Source organism: Carassius auratus, chromosome 14, assembly GCF_003368295.1.
Source record: "Carassius auratus strain Wakin chromosome 14, ASM336829v1, whole genome shotgun sequence".
Lineage (NCBI taxonomy): Eukaryota > Metazoa > Chordata > Actinopteri > Cypriniformes > Cyprinidae > Carassius > Carassius auratus.
In genome coordinates this window covers 19,545,060-19,567,613 of record NC_039256.1, presented here as the reverse complement: position 1 = coordinate 19,567,613, position 22,554 = coordinate 19,545,060, and the positions used below count along the sequence as shown (strand labels likewise).

General features: G+C 36.1%; 1 protein-coding gene across 1 annotated transcript; it reads right to left on the bottom strand.

Annotated features, from left to right (window-relative positions):
- Positions 1-3,897: 3,897 nt before the first annotated feature.
- Positions 3,898-17,533, bottom strand: xpnpep2 (X-prolyl aminopeptidase (aminopeptidase P) 2, membrane-bound). Its single transcript, XM_026280475.1, has 21 exons — positions 17,115-17,533; positions 16,498-16,565; positions 15,993-16,103; positions 15,443-15,506; positions 15,204-15,308; positions 14,966-15,052; positions 14,340-14,483; positions 13,479-13,580; positions 13,287-13,368; positions 13,006-13,207; positions 11,603-11,692; positions 11,011-11,120; positions 10,617-10,694; positions 10,430-10,501; positions 10,271-10,331; positions 10,102-10,171; positions 9,841-9,945; positions 9,325-9,384; positions 9,170-9,246; positions 8,940-9,029; positions 3,898-4,471 (listed from the first exon to the last, which is right to left on the bottom strand). Exons 1-21 carry the CDS (start codon positions 17,161-17,163, stop codon positions 4,271-4,273), a joined length of 2,028 nt encoding a protein of 675 aa, XP_026136260.1. The 5' UTR covers positions 17,164-17,533; the 3' UTR covers positions 3,898-4,270.
- Positions 17,534-22,554: the final 5,021 nt, after the last annotated feature.

The window sequence follows — 22,554 nt, the reverse complement described above, 5'->3', positions numbered from 1 at the left end:
TAAACGGAGGAAGTCACATGACTAGACAGGAACCTATTTTTTTGAGAGGTGGTTTTGGTTGAAATGGTTCATATCATAAAAGAATAAACAAACCAGATAGAAAAAGATGAAATAAGACAACAACCTAATTACCATTTATTTATATATTCAGTCATGCTGAGCATTCTCAGCCTGAAACTTTGTAACGGAGCTCAGATATGAGCATTAGGAATTATTATTATTATTATTTATTTATTTATTGAGATTAACAGTGAATTGAGTCTCTGACTATTAATATTTAGAATATTTGATTATTTAAATATTCTTACATTTGTAAATCATGTAACTTATATATATATATATATATATATACATTTTATATTAATTTATATATATATATATATATATATATATATATATATATATATATATATATATATATATATATATATATATATATATTTTTTTTAGTAAAATATTTTTTATTAAAATTAATAAAATTATATATATTTACACACACACACACACACACACACACACACACACACACACACACACACACACACACACACACATATATATATATATATATATATATATATATATATATCATATATTATTATTATAACATTAGCGATTATGATGCGTCTGGCAACTAATATGTTAAAGTAAAAAAGTGTCCTAAAAGCGAAGACTGACGTTTTTGTGTGTAAGTTTACAGCCAGCTGGGAGAGACAATAGAGGAAGTTTCTGTGTGTGTGTGTGAGTTGCCAGAGTTATTTTTGTTTGTTTTTTAAACACCACGTGGTAAGATGTCAGACAAATACGAGCCTGTCATGAGTATGAAACATCTGAGCCAAAGAGGCTGGTGTTTACAGCACATTTCAGCTGCCAGTAACATGTAGTGCATGACTTTAGATAAGAACAATATTTTCTGTTGTACAAGCACAGTGACAACTTTAATGAGGTCATTGTTTTCAAAACCTGCAGTTCCTCTTTATGTACGGTCACGCCATCCAGAGCCTCGGCTAGCAAAGAAACAAATGACAAATATACAGTATCGTACCCATCTGTCCTGTTTTTGTGAAGATAAGGAACAATACTGAAAGTTGTTTTGAGCTGGAGGAGCCAAACAAAGAAGCGCAGAGAGAGAGAATGAGCGAGTGAGCGGATGTTTGAGAAACCGCACTCACACCTTATTGCGGTTCTGACAGAACTGTTGCCAAGCAACAGCACCTCTGCAGGCATGAGTCCTTCACATGCAGCAGTGCTACTGACAGCAGCTTGCTTAAGGCCTGTGACAATAAAAGGGGAACCTAAAAGCTGCTTCTCAGAACGCTGTTAAGATGTGCGTCTGCTCTGATATCTGTGTGAGAGATAGGACTCACTTTCATGCTGTCATCATGTCAGTTACAGTGCCCTAAATCATGCCCAGCTCTAAAATCAACACACCCATGTATAACAAACAAACGGCATGTTATGACACATTGTGCCAATATGTTAGAAAAGAGTGCTCACGAGTCATTTTTACAAGGAACAAAAAACGGGATCCGTGGATGGCTTGATTAAAGTTTATAAATGACTGCTGACGGTATTTAAATAAAATGATTATAATTTTCATATTAATGGAGATAAATTTGAATTTGTGGCACTGATAAAAGATGAAGCAATGACAATGATATATGGCTTTGGCTTAACAGAAGTACCAACACGAGAATAAAAGGTTATAGTAATGTTAGAAACATTATAAATCTTCTAGCTGAATATAAGTTTAGCATCGCTAAAGCCCTTTTACTGGGACACGAGCACCAGTGAAATATTACTGTGCCCCAGAAAATATTACTAATAAATGTGGAGGATTAAAGTATATTGTCCTAATAATCATTTTCTCTGGTAATATTTCAGCAATAAAGTCATATGCTTTTTCCATCCGCTGTTTACAATCAGAACTAGTGATACTAGATTCTGTATGCAAATGAATCGCTCTTACGATCTAATTGATCAAACAAATGAGTAAAAAGGGATAAAATGAATCGTGATTTGTTTGATTTATTCAGACAGTTCACTCAAGCACTGGGTCATTTGCAGAGGTTTGGCACACTGTAATAGTGATGGGTTTAAAGTCAGTTATTTCTATCTTTTGCTGTAGCATGTCAGTAGGAAATATCAGTTTATATTTCCAAACACTCATTTTGCTCGTATTTGTGGTAATCCAGTGATTTTTGTTTGCACAAGGAGTCTGACAGCAGCCAGTACTGTACACAGAGATCTGATCTCACCATCATCCAGTCTGTCTAGAATAACATGAAGAAACAGAACAAACCGAGACTAAATCTAAAAGAATTGTGGCAACGTCTCCAAGATGCTTCAAGAAACCTACCTGCAGAGCTTCCTGAAAAACTATGCAACTAGTGCAAAAGCTGCTTTAAACGCAGAGGATGCTCACACCTTCATTTAATTTAGTTAATAGAAGTTAACTGATAAAGAAAATATATTAAAGACATAATTTTTGGCAGAATCCCCATTTTACATGATTTTTACACAAGTGCCTAAAACTTTTAAGAGTACTGAAGCTTTTGCAGGTACAGTACCGTATTTTCCGGACTACAAATCACAATTTTTTTCATAGTTTGGCTGGTCCTGCGACTTATTTATCAAAATTAATTTGACATGAACCAAGAGAAATGAACTAAGACCTGAACCAATAGAAAACATTACTGTCTCCAGCCGCAAGAGGGCGCTCTATGCTGCTCTGTGCTCTTGTAGTCTACACTGAAGACATAGAGCGCCCTCTCGCGGCTGGAGACGGTAATGTTTTCTCTTGTTTCTAAATAAATGCGACTTATGGTCCAGTGCGACTTATATATGTTTTTTTCCTCATCATGACGTATTTTTGGACTGATGCGACTTATACTCAGGTGTGACTTATAGTCGGACAAATACGGTAGGTTTCTTGAAGCATCTTGGAGACGTTACGACAATTCTTTTTGATTGAGTCAGTCTCAGTTTGTTGGCTCCTTGTGCAAACAAAAATTGCTGGATTATTACAATTAATGGCAAAATGAGAGCTTGGAAATATAAACTGATATTTCCTACTGACACACTATACAGCAAAATATAGAAATAACTGACTTTTAAAACCATTTTTAGTTGTTGGAAATTCTAGTGGTCTAAGTACATTGTACAGTACTGTGCATATACTATTATTTATATGTTTTTTTCAGGATGAAGGCTGAACTGTTGGGGAGCAGTTAAATCTCAGTGTTGAACTGAAATTAATATAAACCTTTTGAAACATGCAGATCCATATAAGACATATGCTTTTTTTCATGTTACTGTATCATAAAATGTTATGTTGAGTTGCCATTGATGGTGTCTGGTTAATATTTTCACTCAGTGGAATGCTCTGTTTGACATCTGGAATTGAGACAGTTAAGTATGAAATCTCAGAACACAACACACAGGCTGCATCCGAAAGCTGTAAAATGCTGCCTACACACATGCAGGATAAAGAGGTTTGAGGACATCAAGGCATGTCTGAATCCAATGATCGTGTCACATCCTGTTTACTGAGATACTTTCATATGAGTGATTTCTGAAATCAGCATAGATATATCCTTCGCTGCCTATGATACCTACAAACCTGTGCTTTCCATTCTGGGACAGTTAAGCCAAAAAATAAAAAAATAAAATGAAAGTCGCAGTTGATGGTCAGTGTATGTGTAAATGAACGACTTTGACCAACTTTTCCAAGTGCTCTGTATTTTCATGTAGTTCACCAGACTGTTATTCCTTCTATGTCAGTTTAAAATCTGTTTTGCGAGGTAAATTTACATGCAAACACCGCCTGCAAGTCATTACCTCACTGCCTGCCTAAGCTTTCGGACACAGTTATAGATATACCAAAAGTAGTGGAGATACTGTAGTAATCTTACTTTAATAAACTATAGATAAACAATGATTTTCTTAAAATAATATATTCGTACATTCACATGCAGTGTATCATTTTTAAATCTTAATATTGTCTTTCTTAATTAAACATACAACTTATGTCATAAAATACATTATAAAATACTAACAGTTCAAACACAGGACAAATCCTAATGAGGCATTCAATCCATTTAAACTGGCTTAAAAATGGACATAACAGAAGAATTAAGAGAGCGAAAGAACACTGTATAATAGAAAACTTCATTTAAGTGTGCTACACTGGAGCTTTTCTGTTTGTACCTGAAAGTAAGTTTGTCACTTCAGCCCACAATAGGAGCGGTTACACCCTTTAGTGCTTGTTTTACAACAGGTTATGCAGTAAAACAGAGGGCAGCACTGTTACTAGCAGTGTGACTGAGGAGATGACAGCTGAAGCTTCAGCCATGAGGAAGGGTGCCGTATGCTTCATCATCCAGTCATACTCCTCCTTCAGCGCCTGCCTCTCCAGCTCAGGACCCACCACGCTCCGGATGGTCTCATAGTATTTGTTAAGCCAGTGCAGCTACAAGACAACAACAAATAAAATGCTGTCAGTGAGTGTTTTCTGATAGGGCCATTTTCAGCTAACCCACAACCCCCTCCCAAAACTTATTTCTAGTGAAGAACGTCAGTGGGCAGAATTTCAAAAGAAACCAACACTAGAAAACAACTTGTACTTAAACACACAAAGTCGTGGTTCTTAACCCACATTTTTTACACTGAACACCAAATGGCATACAAGACATTCAAGCAGTACCAAAATTATAATATGAAAATAAACATAGATGCATTTATATTATATATATTATATCAAACAACACACAATATGAGAATAAGCACATGAAACTAATATATGAATTTCACTAATTCCATTCAAAAAGTGAAACTTGTATATTATATTCATTCATTACACACAGACTGATATATTTCAAATGTTTAGTTATTTTAATTTTGATGATTATAACTGACAACTAAGGAAAATCATGATTTGAGTCACTGTCTGCCGCTGGTTGCGTGGTTGTTAAAAAAACCCATAAAAATATATATATTTATTTAACAGGAAATGCTCAGAGCATTTTTGAAATCAACTTAATAAAATTAACAAAACTAAATATAATCACTTTGCCATTATATAGAAACCTTAATTATTTTAATAGCTGGAACAGTAGTATAAGCTTTTTTTTTTTTCATTTTTTTTTTAGGGGGCTTATCATTCTGATAAGCTGTCAGACACAGGCTGGGTTAGGGCCAACAGTGGTCCAACAGAGTTCATCAATGTCAAAATGATCGATATGGCCAGTCAAATTAAAGAATTCGGGTCTTACTGTCACTGTCACAATGCAACTAGAGTCTGTGGAAAGATGTATGTAATACTGTATTAGAAAACTGTTTTACGATAGAAATGTTTAGCAACTGACATTAATAGACTATCTACTGATACAAACTCAACTTTTAAGCAATTTTGGTGTTTTGAATTAAAAATATGTGATCATGATAATGTAAATCATTAACTAATATGACAAGAGTAAATCAAGATGTAAATGATTAATTAATATGACAAGAGACATTTGTGTTTTCGACTATTAGACATACAAATAAGAGTGAGTTTGCATATTTTAAAATAAACTATTATTTTCAAATAGTGTAAACTTACTATTTCATATAGTTCAGTTCAGATGCAAAAACCTTGATGCAGTTAAAAATTAGTATTTTTATCAGGCTCCCATGTGTAGGTTCAGTTATTTCCCTTTAATGGCAATGAATAGTTTATTTTCTTTACAATTGAAATAAAATAACTGAATATTAACATGGGAGCATGAGAAAATTTTTTGGATGGCACTTAGAGCCTTTTGCATCTGAACTCTTCATATATAGGTCTACAGACCTAAAACATGTTTTTTTTAAATCCGTATTTACTTATTTAATTGCTTTATTATTATTATTATGCAGTAGATCCTTACAAGCATGTGTGTGACCATGATTCACGTAAGCACGGCATCACAATCGATCAGATGCGTTTTAAAGTTGCATTTGTTACTATAGCAATATGGTGTCGCTTTGAAAAATAGCTTAAAAGAGCTGTGGACATTTTAGCGTCAATTTAGTGTCAATTGCTTGAATGCAACAACAAAATACAAGGTCAAAGTCACTTAAGCATATATATAACACATATAACTTTTATTAAAGGGTTAGTTCATCGAGAAATCATAATTATGTTATTAATAACTCACCCTCATGTCGTTCCAAACCCGTGAGACCTCAGTTTATCTTCGGAACACTGTTTAAAGATATTTTAGATTTAGTCTGAGAGCTCTCAGTCCCTCCATTGAAGCTGTGTGAGCTGATGATACTGCGCAGGTGTGATTCAGCGTGACGCAGACCGACACACAGACCGCCTGAACCGAACTGATTCTTTTGGTGATTGATTCTGAACTGATTCTGTGCTAGTGTCAAGAGCGCGGGTAAACCGAAGGCTTGAATCAAGGGCAATCATCGCAAATGACGCCATTACGTCGAGCGCAAAAGAACCGGTGAACCGTTTTCTTCAACCGGTTTATTGAATCGAACTGTCCGAGAGAGATATCTTAAACAGTGTTCCAAAGATAAATGGAGGTCTCATGGGTTTGGAACGACATGGGGGTGAGTTATTAATAACATAATTATGATTTTTCGATGAACTAACCCTTTAACAAAACAAATAAAAATACACAATGCTGTAAGGCAGGCTATGCCTAAAATATAATAACAAATAACCTAAAGTTTAAATAGGTATGCAAAACTTGAAATAAGTAAACATGTATAATATATTACCAAATAAATTTTGTTTATTAGCAAAACAAAAAAAAAAGTTTGGAGGCACGGCATACACCTTGATGTCAAATAAAATAAATAAATTGCACACAGATTAAATAAAGTAAAAATCAGCAAACAATGTGAAACTAAATAAATAAGAAACAAATTTAAAAAAAAAAAAAAAAACTTCCAAAATCACATTAGATAAATGGCAAAAGTCAACAGGCTTTTCAAAATCCAAAATACTGCCAAACAGATGCATTTTTGCATTTCGTTTCGAAAATCATCCGCCATCGTCTTGTCTGTCTCACCCACTGATCTATATACAGTTCTCTATTATAGATCAGTGGTCTCACCCTGGTTTTAGACAGTCTATGGGCTCACCTACATGTCAGTCAGCTTGACTCTCCTCACTTAAATCTCATCTGTGACGAGACTTTTGTCTTTTGGCACGCTGCAATGAGCCGCGTTCTGTTTTTATTTGTAGTGTTTGTTGTTTTACCGAACCAAATAATTTTCATTACTATAAAAAAAATCTAAACAACGGTGGGGGTCGGTGTCGCAGTTGGCAAGTGACGTAACCGGTGTTGCAGCTCAACAACTGTATCAGCGTCAACCACACACACACACACACACAAAAATTGCAAATGGCCTCGCATGTCAACTTTGCACAGGGCCTCGCACCCACTGTGGACGGCCCTGCGGTCTATATCATGATATGATAAAAAAAATCATACGAGCAGTGAGAACAATATCACACTATAATACTGTTTGTCCTGAATGTCACGATTGCAAATGTGATTTTAAACAGCAGTTCATTAAATAAGAAGTTGATATTGTATTTGATTTTAAACACAATATTATAACTCTTATAAACAAAACTAACTCTGAAAATATCATTTAAAATCATTGTTGTGCAAAGCATCAAACAGACATTACAAAAAGTAGGTTCAGCAAGAAATATTTTGTTTGATAAAATGTATTACATATACTCTTTTGGACCACATAAATAAATGATGACAGAATTGTCCTTTTTGGTTGGGTGGACTATAAAACTTTAATAATTTATTTTCTCAATTTTATAATCATTACTATGAAAATACTAAACCATTTCTTTAATGAAATTATATTCTAAATAATAAACTAAAACCGTTAGTAGGTGGTGGTAAATGTCTTAATATTTAAGTCATTTATTCATTTGTTTGATTCGTTCAAATGGCTGATTCATTCAGGAGTGAAGTAAATGGTTCTTTATGAATGGTTCATTGAATCATTAGGCTTGTTCGAATTGAAGTGGGTCATCACCATAAGACCGATCGGTGTTTGACATCAATAAACTGCAAGAGCTTAGAGAGCATATGATGACTTGTGCTTTTGAATCGCTCTCGCTGTACTTTGATGTCATACACTGAATGATTCAACGCGCCAAATGGTTCCCCCAATTCATTCAAAACTTTATATTTTGGTTGACAAATTATTAACACAGTATTAACTTCTGAATGAACTGTTGTATAAGATGAGTCTCACATGATATTGCACTTAAATATGTACATATACATATACATATATATACACACACACAAACACACACACTCTTGAGCACAAACCCAGTCCTAAGTCACTGGGGTACATTTGTAACAATAGCCAAAAATACACTGTATGGTTCAAAATGATTGATTTATCTTTTATGCCAAAAATCATTAGGGTACTATAAAGTTAAGATCTTTTTCCATGAATATAATTTGTAAATTTCCTACCGTAAATATATTAAAACTTAATTTTTGATTAGTAATATGCATTGCTAAGAACTTCATTTGGATAACTTTAAAAGCCATTTTCTCAATATTCTGTATATATCAGATTCAAGATTTTCAAATATTTGTATCTCAGACAAATATTGTCCTATTCCTAAAACCACTATTCCAAACCATAAATTATTATTAATGATATATTATTAAATATTATTAATATTAATTCAGATTTCAGATTATGTATCAATCTAATTAAAAAAAATTAACCCACAAGACCCTAAACGTTTTGTGGTCCAGGGTCTCACACACACACACACACACACACACACACACACACACACTCACACACACACACACACACACACACACACACATATATATATAATTGTGTTACATATATAATTGTATAACATATGTTATAAATACTTTATGGCACTATTACAATACCTGCTCAGGACTGAGAAGAGATGTGTTTATCAGTTTTCTGTCATAAGGCACCAGTGAGACAGTTTCAAATGTCAAGTAATTGTGGCCATACTTGAAAGTAAAACAAGAAAAGAGGAATTTTATTTTAAGCAAGAAAAACATGCACATATTATTAATATTTCTTCAGGCACTGCCCTTGGCTAACGGCAGTGGATTTACAGAGCTATGGACCCTCAGTTAGTTGGATGTACCTTTGTAGTAGCTGGAACAGTGACAGCAATGTCCTCTATCCTTATACCAAACTCATCCTCCTTGTAATAACCAGGTTCTAGAGGAGAGTTTGTCAGTTTATAACTGTAACTATCAAACTAAGATAATCGTAATGAGCTGCTTAATGATTCCTCACCAATTGATGTGAACATCCCCTCTTGAAATGGAATATTATTGGACTGAAAACCCACAGGCCCTATCAGAGAGAAAACAAAGACCTTAGATGAAGAGATACAGCATATGATCTATATATACACTTCCCTGTATATGTGTGTGTTTTTGAAAGTTATTCTCACCAAGGCTGCATTTATTTGTAATAAATAAATAAAATAGGGTAAAACACTAATATTGTTAAATAGTGTTACAAGGTATATTTTAAAATTTAATTTAATATAATTTTCTAATTATTGTCAATGCTAAACATTTTTTTTCCAGGATTCTTTGAATAGAACGCTTTAAAGAACAAGATTTATTAAACGGAAATCTTTTGTAACATTATAAATGTTTAATATCACACATAGTTAAACAAACTTATCCTACACTTTAAAATGTTAGTGTATTTTAATTTTAAATGATTCTTATAAACACAAATGCATTTAAATGACAAGTTTAATTAAATAAATATATAAACACATTACAGAGTCAGACTTACATTCATGGACTCCAAAGTAGTTGCCCACACCATGACCTGTGCCATGACCATAATTTAAACCAACTTCCCACAATGCTCTTCGTCCCAGCATCTCCATGTTCACGCCTGTTGTGGGAATAAAAACACTTGAAAGGTCGGCACATGACAGGTTTTGTAGTGGTCACTGTGAGAAGTCTGCAGTGTATATAGCGCCCTCTTGTGGAAGTATCATGGCATGGTCGCTTGAATGGAGATTGTGATTGAAGATGAGGAACTGCTCACCTCTAGTTCCAGCCGGAAAAATGGTTCTAGAAATCTCAATATTTCCCATGAGCACTCTTGTGTAGGCCTCCTATCGGAGTAGGAAATGGAGAAAACAGTTTTCTTTTCAGTATAAGCATCCTAATATGCTTTGCATCATTAGTAACTCTCTATGCCTGCTATTCAGTACCTTTTGAAAGTCACTGGGTTCACCCCAGTGCACAGTACGCGTTATATCAGTAGTGCCATCACTGTTAACATAAATCAGACAGAATGCATGCGTGAGCTTGGCTGTGTATTGTTTTTGCACACAAACATAACTATGTACTAATAATACTATGAAACTCACAGGTACTGTCCTCCAGAGTCAACCAGATACATCTCATTCACTAACAGCTTCCTTGCAGTTTCATTAGATGGACTGTAAAAATAAGAACAATGCAGGTAATTATAAGTAAACATAATGAATATAATTCAAGCGTGAACAAAGAAAAATGACATTATAATTTGGTGAGAAGAGGAACAGTCTTCAATACCTGTAGTGAGCAAGAGCAGCATTAGGTCCACTTGCAGAAATAGTCTCAAAACTCGGCCCTCTGCTGTTCTTCTGTTTGCTGTCAAAACACAGTGAAGGGTTTTTGATTCTCAAGAAAAAGGTTTACAGTACATAAGGAAAACATCTTCTAAATTAACATCCTTGATGAAGGAACAATTTCTACTTGTGCAAATAATGTCATTCCTGTAATGCAAGCTTATAAAATAAATAAATGTACAATTAAAATAAATAAGCAATGCACAATTTAAATAAATTAATGGTAAATATACTTTTGGAACCGACAGCCTTGAAAAATGAACAATACAGGTAAAAGCATCTGTTTTACTGTATGTGAGTGGTATCAGTGAAGGGGGTTTAACTCCACTGTTCTGTACCTGCGACACTGATCGACAAAATGTGCTGCTGTGAGTTCGTTCTCTGTGCCTTCTGGAACTTTCTTCTCAAGCCACATCAGAAGCTGCATGACTGCGACTGCGTCCCTAACCTGCGGGGAAAAGGATGGATGTTCACCCATCGTGGCTGAGAAGTACAAAATCACCTGCTTTAGACCAGACGGATGCCAGACGGAGGGGATTAATTGAAGCAGTCGACAGAGGTCTGACTTTAGGCCATAAACCACCAGAACCACATCCATGCATGTGAACCATCATCAAATGCAGTTGTTTTCGATTGAAAAACCTTATTCTGCAAAATATGTCAATAGATCACTGAATACAAGCAAACACCATGAGGAATAAAGGTCCCAATATGTTTGATGGATGTTGTGCGATAAGGAGCGATAAGACATTGATGCTGCAATGAATGGAGACTGTCTGGCCTGCTAATGTGGCTTTATGATGTGATAAAGTGCCCCTCAATCTAGAAATTATGATAATACAACAGGTATCAGTCAACAGTGTCCATCAGGGTTATCACCGCTTTACAAAAGTCATTTGGGGAGAAGGCTGTGTGTGTGTGTTCTCTTACATGAGCCTCTTTGAGAATACGCTGCTCAGTCGCATCTTTCACTGCTTTTGTGGTCAGTACTGGAGAGTAGGTGCTGGTCAGAAGTTTGTCCTTAAAGACATAAGATATGTGCATCAGCAGTAAAATCTTCACCTGTACTGTGGGACTCAAGCAGGTTTTTGATATTATAAGTTCAGACAGGATCCATCCATCCATCTACTTATCCATCCAGGCATCAATCATCCATCTATCAACCAATCTACATCTATCCATCTATCTATCTAACATTTATCCATACGTCCATTCATCCTCCTACCTAGCTACTCATCCAACCATTCATTCATTAATTTATCCATCTACTGCCCATGTATTCACCTATATACCTATCCATCTAGCTATCTACCATCCATCCATCCACCTATCTACCAGCCATCCTATCTAACATCCATCATCCGTTCACGAATCCTCCCATCCATCTAGCTATCCACCATCCATACATCTGTCCACCCATCAACTCATCCACTCATTCACCTATCTACCCATCTACTTATCCATCCATCCATCCACCCATCTACCTATCCGTCTAGCTATCTACCATCCACCAATCCTTCCATCCATGCATCCATCCATCAATGAATCTACCCATCCATCTAGCTACCCACCATCCATACATCTGTCCACCAATCTACTCATCCACCCATTCACCTATCTACCCATCTACTTATCCATCCATCCATCCATCCATCCACCCATCTACTTATCCATCCATCCATCCACTCATCTACTTATCCATCCATTTATCCATCTATCTACCCATGCATCCACCGATATACTCACCCATAAACCTAACTACCCCATCCATCCATCCATCCATCCTCACCTCCATTTATATAGATTTGTTTTGCACATCACAGCACATCTAGTCACAATAAGTAAAACATACACACAAATCTGTCAATAAAATAATTTCATTTCAGACAGACCATGAAGGGCAAAATAAAGTGGCTGAAATAGCTGTGCAGTGTGTCAAAAATAGAAATGGCTCCACTGATTATAGCAATCTAATTTTGTCACACAGTGACATGTGCCTGATGTAGATGTGCGTAACTTAACTTTTTTGACAGATGCAAGCATAGAGGCTTATTTCTTCTTTCCTTAGATTACAGTTTTTACATATTTACATTTATGTTTCAGCCTTTAAAAAACCATATGGGAAAAAATCAATTAGGCTACTATTTAACACTTCTTGAACAGAAGCACGAGATACCATTAAAGGCTTAATACAAAAAGTGAAAATCACTTATTTGAGAGGCTGACACTTGACTGAAACCATCTTAAGCCCACAGAACATTTGAGACTCCTTATTAGAGCATCCAAGTTATCATACACATAGTAGTAGTCTATATTTTGGATCCATGTCTTACCTCAGGAGTGATTAGCTCATACAGGGCTTGGTTGGTGTACTCTGTACCCACCCACACCCTCACGTTGAGTCTCTGTAGATAGGACTTCAGGTATGTGCGCACAGAGCTGTACTCAAGCAGCTGCACACAATAGGAATTGTAGCATGAAGAGTTCAGGTACACCTTCAACTCTTCTGTAATTCGTTCAATGTGCACAAAGAGCCTGATGAAAGAGGCTAGTTAGAAACTGTACAGCACACCAACTAAGTATAGTGCTATTAATATGAAACGGAGGAACTTGCCATATCTCATCCATTGACAGCAGAGTGTAAGAATAGAAGAATGGATTAAAAGGAATGTCGTTGCCTCGTAGATTAAACAGCCCTGAAAATAGAGACGCAAGCTGAAATTTTGGCCTGACAAGAGATTTACAGAACAATTCAGAGAAACTCTCGTGCTTGAGATGGCTTTGTGTTGTGCTGTTTTGTGCTTACATGCGGTCTCGTCCAGAGCTGAAAGCAGCACAGCGGTGGGCTTGTATGGATTGTCACTTATTTGGGCTCGTATCTGATCCACTTTCATTGGCCAGGTCCTTTCTGAATTTCCACAATGTAAATTTGAGTTACAACAAAACCTTCAAGAATCAATTCACCCAAAAATGAGAATTCTGTCACCTTTTACTGACCCTTACAATTACTTTTCCTATGCAATCACAATAAAAGGTAACATAGAGGCATAGATAAAAGACTGTTTTGCTAAAGATTCACTATTTTGAATCAAATCTGTTAAGTGAATCAGCTTTTTCACTTGGTTTAAAATGATGTATTCATGAATCAGACTGATTTTTGTTCTCAAGTTCACCACATTGACTCAACGCTTCAGTCTCGGCAGGAAGATTTTTAGTAAACAGCACTGAAAATGTTCATATGTTTCTCACACAAAGCTATAATATGAATTCAGAAGACTTAGAAATGATAATAGTAATAAAATGCACAACTCATTCTAAGATTCTTTTTGTGCATCTTATTTGAAGTTTGAAAAAGAGGAAAAGAGCAACAAGCACAGAATTCCCCCTTTTTATGTCCCACAGAAAAACAGCCATATACTGTAGTTTTACACCAACATGAAGTTATTTTTAGGCTGACTATGCCTTTATTCATGCCTCATTGACTTTATCTTAGCACCAGAATGAACTAGAATATTTCCTCTGTGAGCTGTCATTACTATAAGTTATATCACTAGTCATTAAAGATTAAATCAGAGCTTTATTGCTCTGTTTGTCATGATCTTATGGTCCTTTGCCCTATTCGCTTGGTACTTATCAGTCAAGTGATGCTGATAAGACATGCACACACCGATGACACTGTCAGGTAAGCGTGTGGGGTTGTCAGGAGGCAGAGGAGGTCGATCTGTCCATATTTTATCCACCAGGTTATCAGGAATAGACTTCAGGATCCGGCCCGCTGGAGCCAGGTTGGTGTTGTAGACGCCAAAAGTGTCTAAAGCAGCAATGAATAATGACCAGATTATTCATGAGTGATTTAATCTTTGTTACTAGATTTGTTGCTTATGTGATCATCTTAATATGGCTTATATACACACTTCAATTAAAAAGCTTGCTTTAGTAAGATTTTTTTTTATTTTTTATGTTTTTGAAAAGTCTCACCAAGACTGCATTTATTTGATAAAAATAGTAAATATATAATCATTATTGTGAAATATTATACAATTTCATATATATGTTTTCCATTTGAATACATTTTAAAATGTATTATCATCATCATCATCAATGTTGAAAACAGTTTTGCTGCTTCATAATTTTTGGGGAAACTTTGAGTCATTTTCTGACATTTGTTTTTGTTTTGGTGAATAAAAACAGTTCAAAAGAACAGCATTTAAAAAAAAAAAAACAACAACACAACAACACATACTTTTAACTTAATGTACATAAGAAAGTATTTTAGTAGCTTTGTTTGCTTACCTACAGAGAAGAGGAACGGGTCAAAGCCCACCTGATCTCCCTCAGGGATCTCTAAGATCAGCCAGTTGGTAATGCTGCGAATGGAGGCTGTGATCCAGTAGAGTTAGACCAGGAATCAATAGAACAACATATTTCAATATCCTTTAAATGTGTGTTTTAATACATTCATAAACCTACATGTTCAACTTCATTTAGACAAGTTTAAATATTAATTTTACTCTCATAATTTGCTCCTCACCATCTCGCTGTAGCTCCCAGTTACAGTCCATTTGTCTCTCTGCCTGAATCCAGTAGCGGCTATCGGTCCACAAAACAGCCTTGTTTTGAGTAATTACTGCTGTTCCTAGAAATTAGAAACACACTCTTGTTAGTTATTACAGAAGACAGGAGCGGGCCGTTTGTCAGGGACCAAAGAAGTGACAAACATTATGTGTGTGAGAATGATGCATGGTGATACAGCAATATTTTGAAACACACCTGCAGAGCCAGAGAAGCCAGACATCCAGGCCAACCTCGCATCTCTGGGGGCGATGTACTCACTCTGCCAAAAAACCATACACTGTTACTATCACAAAGGTAATGTCTGAGGATGAAGAAGACTGAAAGAGAAGACAAGGTTTAGGGGGTCAGAAATGAAAAGCCTACAAAATGGACAAAAATACAAAATACAGTATATTTAAAATTTGGGGATGAATAATGTTTAATCTTGTATATCATTTGATATATTTCATATTATTAATTGTAGACCAACTAGTTTTGGATTTAGTATGTGGTGTCTCTGCAGAGAGAATGTGCATTTAAAAAAAATAGTTTTTGTCTAAAAATAACAATATAAATATTATTATTTTTGTTGATTTGATCAAATTATATTAGAAATTATTAAGACTTATTTGACATCAGTGTACAGTTATGATTTGTGATTTTATATGGTTAGGGGGGAAAAAAGTAAAAAAAGAAATATAAATTCCAGGAGACCAGTATTGGCTCTAAATATGAAAGTTCATTTCTGACAATCTTTAGAAGTTACCAGATGAGCATCTGTGGCTGGGATGATGTAGGCTGAGATGTTCAAGGGGATCATGGATGCTCTCAGATCACGAAGCCTCAGAGTCGTGTTTACAGCTGTTGGTGGCAAATACTGGAGCAACGAGAATGAATCATTTAAATATATTGCATCAAAATTATCCGGAATTCAGGATGTTATCACAAATTCGGTTTTCAACCCGTAATTCCAAACTAAACCCATATAAAAACACTTAAACTGATACAAAACAGAGAACGTTTACAGATAACACACATACAGCTCATTGAGATCAGATCTGGGGTGTGCATGACCTAAAAACTGAGTTCTTATCAGAAGAGAAGATCTTTTCACTGAGAGGCCAGATTAGACCTGTATGCTGGAGACAGGGTTATTATTTTCTCTTTCCACTGCTCTCTGAGCTAAAGACGAGTCCTAGCAGAGGGCTGAACCAGTTGTGTGGATATACAGAGGAAAACATGGACAGAGTATAGATAGAAGAATAGAGTACCGGAGGAATTGCCGAACAGTTCCTCTCACTGCCTGATCCTTCTTTGGCCCACACAGCATATCTGCCTCCTGTGATGACACACGAGAAGAGACACATGCAGAACAACAGAGTAACTGTTTTAAACTCACTGTCAGCACATGTGGTGAACAAAGGTCAGCAATTGTGGTTAAACTTATGCCTTTTATAATTCGAGATGACAATGTTTTCACATTACATTATGACTGAAACAGTAAAAGCAAGCCTACAGCTGCACTGCAACTCAAAAACATGCATAAAATCTCACAAACCACAATGTAAACAAGCCAAATATAGTAAACAAACCATACATATAATCATCTTATGAATTAAAAAAACATTAATCATACAGTCTCTTACAGATTCGTTTTATGGTTCGAGTGAGCAAACAAATGACATTTTATGGCAGAATTCATTTTTAGGCTAATGGCATGCAAATTCAATTTACACATAAACCAAACAAACATGACACAACAACAGATGGTGACCAGAAATGTTGCCTTAATGAAAGTCTTACTCATACAGTGCATGATTGTCGCATAGTTACACCACACCAGCAAGACTAAATCACCATCGCATACACTATTTATTTTTTTTGTTACCTTCAAGAACCACAAGACACAGAGCCAGTATCCAGCCTGAGGAGCTCATTTTAGACCATCTGCTCCAAGCAAGTCCACACACAGAGTGTGACAGCAGGGCACGAGAGTTTCTGTCTTGTGAGTCTGTGTGTGTGTGTGTGTGTGTGTGTGTGTGTATGCAAGGGTGTGTATGTCCTATCTGAAACTACATGCATTACCAGAGGCGTCCTAACCAGATCCATGTGCAGTAGTTGAGGGGGAGGAACTTTGGCTGTGACTCTAATCTTTACTACTGTAATAAAAGCACAGTGTCTCTCTCCCTATGCCCTTCTTTAATGTGCAGTGCATTTACCCAGGCATAGCGAACAAATTGCTGGTCGCATAATAAATAATAGCTAATGTCTCCTGTTACATATGTACTGTTGGCTAGTATGTTCCTGAACGCCCTCTTCTAACAACTAACACCATCACTCTGCCTTTCGAAGTCAGGAAGTTTCGCAAGAAAGTTTTATTGTGCAAACACTTAAAGGGATAGTACATCCAAAAATGAAAACGGTCATCAATTTCTCATCTTCATGCAGTTCCATTTATTTCTCTCTTCATTGGAACATACAATGAAAGTGGATGTGGATGATTTCGAGCTCTGAAATGACCGAAAAACTCTAGTAGTAGTAGAAGTAAAGTAGTTCAAGCACTATATTTCAAGACATATGAAGGCAAACAGCAACTTTGCGTGATGAAAATATCCCCATTTAAGTTAGTATTCACTTAAAATTTTCCATTCTGCAGTAGTTCACACTTCCACATATTCAAACTTCACATCACATGAACTTCTATGTTTTTTTTTTATTCCAGAGGATTTATTTTATAGGGAAGAGTGCAGTGAATTAAACCCGCGGGTAAATTGAGCCACCCCTTGTTTTTAGGCAAAAATTGGTGATATATGACCATAAATATGTGGAGAGTTATGTATTTTACTCACCATGTGATGAAGAGACCCATGGAATAATTGGTAACTACATTTCTGTAAAATAATAATAATAATAATAATAAACCAAGGCCCATGCTTCTTGTGTTTGAACAATAAGACAAATCTGTAATATCACTTGTGTGTTTGTGCTTTAGGAAGTTATAATATAAGGCTATACTGCCAGCATTATGTTAGCTCTAAACTGCTGAATGATACAAATGTGTTAAAATGGAGGGAGCGGGGTAAATTGAGCCAGTGGCTCACCCCCCTCCTTATGATTATATATTATTATTTTACTGTAATTCTAGAACTTAAACTCTAAGAACTATAGAACTCTAAAACTTTTTTATTTCTTTACTTTGAATTTTATTTCGTTCTGAAATTATAAATTATATAAACTCCCTTTAAAGTTGTGAACTGTATCTTTTAATTACCCCAGCATCTTGAGCCACAGGTGGAGAAAAACCCTGGATGAATGGTCAGTCCATCACAAGGCTCACACATAGATTCATAAGAATCTTTTCTTTTTAAATTCTCTACCTTTGATACAGCTTGACTTTAGACTTAGATATCATCCATCCCTCCTTTACTTAGTGTACAGAAAAAAGCAGCTTGAGATTTCTTGAGCAAGTCACCTAAAACCACTTCAAACGTACCATGAAAGAAGTCCATGCAATTCGAGTACTATATTTCAAGACATGTGAGAGCATTGACTAAAGTGACTAAGTGATGACATAATTTGACATCACTTTAAACGACCTCTCTGAGTTTACAGTGTAGATTTTGGCCCATTTTGACCAAAATCATCACTTTGATTTCAAACAATCCAACAGAAAAGAACTTTGAGTTCATCTCTAATAAACAATAAGAAGCTCAGATAAATTAAATAATACTGCATGTCACTTGATTGTTATATGAAGACAAATGTCTAGACAGAGATAATTACTGTGCCAGTCAGATCCTAGTGAACAGCTGAGATGCATGTCTGGCTGTTGCTCTGCCACCAGACTCATTACTGCATAGCAACAGAGTCATTTGCAGACTAGGAGGAGATTTAGCTCCTTGCTGAGATGTTGTATTCATAAGAGCACATTATTAATACAAAATCTCTACATTCAAGTGTTCAGAAAGTTTCTGAATATGAAATCAATGTCAACGTGAAATCAAAATCGGTGCTATTTACTTTGTAAACATTGCTGATCTTATCTTGAATCATTAATCTTTGCATTTTAAAACAACTGTTGGATTTCATAATCTTTTAATAAAAGATAACAACCTTTCCTCTGAAACTGATTACCTCTTTCAGTGACATCGCACATCAATAACAACATAAAAATACTTTATCAAACCATAACACCCAGCAAAAGGCCGTTACTAATTAACACAAGAACAAACAATCAGTGGAGATAAGATAAAACCACAATCCCAACATTTTCATCATTAGGGACATCATCTGAGTAAATTTACATAAGATTACAGACAGAGACCGTTTGTTGCACAATGTATATCCAATGTGAAATCCTGGTCCTTGTAAGTGTTACTAAACAACCAGCAGGGGGCAGGGATGCTCCATTAATTTTTTTCCGGCTGTAGTGGTCCTAACTTGATATGGAGGGAAATATTATACAGCATAAAGCCACTGATTATATTATTCGCAATTATATTGAGCCCTTTAACATAGCTGAATCAGAGCAGAAACATGAATGTTCAAAATCTCTTAAAAACTATTTTAGTTGTAATGCAACTTGGAATGAATGAATCACAGTGCTATGAATGCATCACTGATTCATTTAATAAAAGCAATTAAAGACAGGAAATATATAAAATCAATTAAAAGCTGGAGTCTTCTTCTTATACATTATAAATGATACATTCACATATTTACTAACATACCCCAGTACTTATTTTTGCCAAACAGTTTTAATTTGCCTAGCTGACAATTTCCTATTGCTGCTTATTTACATAAACACAAACATATGCGATTGCATATACTTTATGCAACATTTATTCAATTGCACCCTTATTTACAAGCTTGTAAACACACAGACAGACTCAATTATGTCCTGAACACAATAAGTATGTAGATTTGCGAGCTCACATGCCAGCGAACCCTCCCCTGAAACCAGTGGCTGTCTTCATTATTTGCTCAAATGAGCACAGTGCTCAAAGTTATAGATGGATATTAATAAATGGTAGCCCTGGCAACCGTTCCCTGGTAATGTGGAGCAGCACAGGGAGCCACAAGCAATACCTCCACTGACAATACCTCCAGAGCAGCTGAGCCCAGATGGCCTCACACTCACATCCATAGATCACTGATCTCAGATCAGTTCTGAGAGCAGCCCAGTGCAGTCACACACTACATTTCCAACTGTAATCTGTGACTAACGCAGGTAAAGCAGGACACAGTCATAAGATATTGTGTTAGGTACCAACAGGTGAGTCCATCCATACCAAAAGTTCTATGCTGTTATATATAATAGATTTCTGCGAAGCAAAACAACAGCAAAATAAAAAAATTAAAAAAAAAACACCCAAACAACCAACCAACCAACCAAAAAAAAAAAAAAAAACCTAGGCAACAAAACAACAAAGCAAAGGAAAGCAAAGCAACAAAAACAACAAAGCAAACAAAAAATGAAACAAAGCAACAAAAAACAACACAAAACAAAGCAAATAAAACGAAACAACAAAGCAAAGCAACAAAACAAAAAACTAAACTAAACCAAACTTAATAAAACAAAACAAAACGAACAAAGCAAAAAACACAGAGGCTTTTAGTTATTTGGTTTTATGGGGGGTTTGGACAATTTGTGGCTGGAAAGGGTTATTTTTGGCTGCAATTAATTTTTTAATTCAGGTTAGAGATTTGATGGTGAGATATGTTGACTTGGATAAGAAACCACCTACAAATGATCTAGCAACCATTAAAACACCATATTTCCTTTAGAAAGTGTAAATACAGTATCTCAGTAATATTTAGTGTTTTGCTCTTCACATTGTTTCCTATGATGTTGACTGTGTCTCTCACCTGCTCACTATAAGTCTAACGCAGTCAATCATTATCTATGTGACTACAGTAGTTACTGTCAAATGCCTTGAGGTGCTGAATCATAGATATCAACGCTAGTACAGACCAAGGACACACAGTATGTGTTTTCACCTTGAAATATGTTATGTGGTGTCAAATGAAAAGGAGAGAGAGATAGAAGAAAAGAATGTGCCTACAGAAACAATGTTAAGTGCGCAGAGGAAATCCTTTAGGAGTAGCATATACAGTAGGAAGCCTCTGAAAGTTGTGAGCTGGGTCACGTAATACAGTCTGTACCTCAACTTCAGTCCCCAGTCCCTGAGCAGAGGAAACAGAACCCATTGCACTACAGAGCCCCTTCTGTCAACACAGACAATTTTAGGTCCCAAAGTCACAGACTGTGAACATAACGATTTCCCTTAAGATTAGATCGATTACTGGGTTTTTGGCATGAACAAGCAGAAATTTCTCTCTCTAAATGGTAATTGCTGCAAACTTCGCTAAGTATGCCAGATTAAAAACAGGTGGAAGTTCTGTAAAGTTTGCAGCATGTTTGAAGTTAGCTTTTAACATCCAATGCCAAACATTGCAAGGAAATATTTCGTCACCATGACCGAAATGCTCTCTGAATGTTTTTGCAATATACAATGTATCATCCAGTATACAGTTTTTCAGAGTTACAAAGGGAAGTAATGAAAGTTGAAATCATCATGTGCTGCAACACACCAGATTGTGATGAAAGGAGACAGGAATGTAAAGATAACACATGGAATGGATCACGAAACTGGACACGCGTCAATTGAGACTTCAAGCTAATTCTATACACTATGCGTACTGACATATTAGAATCTAATTAAGCGAATCCTACGTTTCTGTCATTAGATCCACCCATTTTATCTAACTGATATTCCTGGGACTTCATCGGTTGAAAAAAAGAGATAACCTCAGACAGACCATGGGACTTTGAAGTAGAAGTGAAGTGGGGCGGGTCTGGAGAAGGTTCTAGCAGACCATGGGAGCTGTCAGATGCCAGTCGGAGTGACTGATGATTGGGGTTGGTGTTCGATCCCGATGCTGGTCCCTGATCTGTGTAATCAGAACCTGAGAAACAGTGGGATTAGACGGGTCAGACAGGGTCAGGAGAGATAGATGTTGAACTTCCCTCTCGGCTGTGCTTAGACACTCAAAGGCAGAGGAGTTTTACATAATCAGCGGGTGGTCTCCGGGGTGCAGGACTAATACACGCACACACACACCGTCTCACACTCCACACTCAAACGCACCCCATGCTGCTCGCACCAGAGGAAGAGACCCCACTGTGCATCTACTCCTCAGAATTAATGAAGGTATGTGGAAATGCTCTAGTTTTGAATAACAGAGAGATCCTCTAAAGAAAGTGAATATGGCGCCTGAATTCTGTTTAAACAAATGCAGGCACTGTCTGTGAATAGGGTAAAAAG

What these genes read in the sequence shown, in the direction of transcription:
- xpnpep2 (XM_026280475.1), bottom strand. Translation starts at nt 17,163, where the DNA reads ATGAGCTCCTCAGGCTGGATACTGGCTCTGTGTCTTGTGGTTCTTGAA. An exon ending in ATGAGCTAATCACTCCTGAG is followed by an intron (nt 11,693 to 13,005) that starts GTAAGACATGGA and finishes TATGTCTTTAAG; the next exon opens with GACAAACTTCTGACCAGCAC. An exon ending in AACCCAGTGACTTTCAAAAG is followed by an intron (nt 10,172 to 10,270) that starts GTACTGAATAGC and finishes CTACTCCGATAG; the next exon opens with GAGGCCTACACAAGAGTGCT.